The 1156-nt window shown below is 44.6% G+C and overlaps 1 protein-coding gene across 1 annotated transcript; it reads left to right on the forward strand.

The window, feature by feature from the left end:
* Positions 1-306: 306 nt before the first annotated feature.
* LOC103268438 (ras-related protein Rap-1b-like protein) lies at positions 307-861 on the forward strand. Its single transcript, XM_008066012.1, has 2 exons — positions 307-358; positions 485-861. Exon 2 carries the CDS (start codon positions 499-501, stop codon positions 859-861), a length of 363 nt encoding a protein of 120 aa, XP_008064203.1. The 5' UTR covers positions 307-358; positions 485-498.
* The last annotated feature ends 295 nt before the right edge of the window (positions 862-1156 follow it).

Genomic DNA, 1156 nt, shown 5'->3' on the forward strand with positions numbered 1-1156 from the left:
TTGTTTGGGAAAACATATCTAGTTCCTTAGTTAAGAGCAAAAACGCAGTCATTTAAAGAGACTTGCTGTGCCAGTCTTTTTTCTTTTCTTTCTCTAATACACTTTGTTTTAAAACTTGGCTGGCGGTTCTAAAATTCAATTTAGGGATGAGCCAAAGAATCCACGGGTTTGGGCCGCAGCCCACTCGACACCAGTAGGAAGTCCAAAGCTGGTGAGGGGAGCAGCGGCCGCAGGGAGCGCGGCGAGCCCGGCGGCGGCCCGGGTCGCGCGAGAGGTCCTACGTTGTGACAGGTTTGCACCTTGCGTGAGTATAAGCTAGTCGTTCTTGGCTCAGGAGGCGTTGGAAAGTCTGCTCTGGCTGTGCAATTTATCCAAGGAATTTTCGTTGAGAAATATGACCCTACGGTAGAGGACTCTTATAGAAAGCAAGGTGAAGTAGATGCCCAACCCTGTAGGCTTGAAATCTTGGATACTGCGGGAACGTAACAATTTACAGTAATGAGGGATTTGTACATGAAAAACCGGCAAGGCTTCACTTTAGTTTACTCCATCACAGCACAGTCCACATTTAATGACTTACAAGATCTGAGAGAACAGATTCTTCGCGTTAAAGACACTGATGATGTTCCAATGCTTCTGGTCGGTAATAAATGCGACTTGGAAGACGAAAGAGTTGTGGGAAAGGAACAAGGTCAAAACCTAGCAAGACAACGGAATAACTGTGCATTCTTAGAATCTTCTGCAAAATCAAAAAAAAAAAAAAATGTTAATAAGATCTTTTATGACGTAGTGCATCTAATTAGCAGAAAAACTCCAGTGCCTAGGAAGGCTCGCAAAAAGTCGTCACGTCAGCTCCTTTAATAGGTAGAAGGCATTGTAGCTCTGAGCCAGGTGTGAAGAACTGTTGCTCAATTCAGCAGTGCCAGCATTCCAACTTTGTTAAACCTATCAGCATCTTACGTGGACTTTCCTGTGGTGGTTCCCTTTAAGATGCAGATGAAAGCTACTATATAGTCTGCACATTCTAATCACTTTCCAGTATCACAAGAGAGGTTTTTTCTTTTTTTTTTTTTTTCTTTTTTTTTGTGTTGGGGTCTCACTCTGTCACCCAGACTGGAGTGCAGGGGCCGCTCCCAGCCACCGCAGCCTCGACCTG

Source organism: Carlito syrichta, unplaced genomic scaffold (genome assembly GCF_000164805.1).
Source record: "Carlito syrichta isolate Samal-C Ts95f unplaced genomic scaffold, Tarsius_syrichta-2.0.1 Scaffold308835, whole genome shotgun sequence".
NCBI classification, from domain to species: Eukaryota; Metazoa; Chordata; class Mammalia; order Primates; family Tarsiidae; genus Carlito; species Carlito syrichta.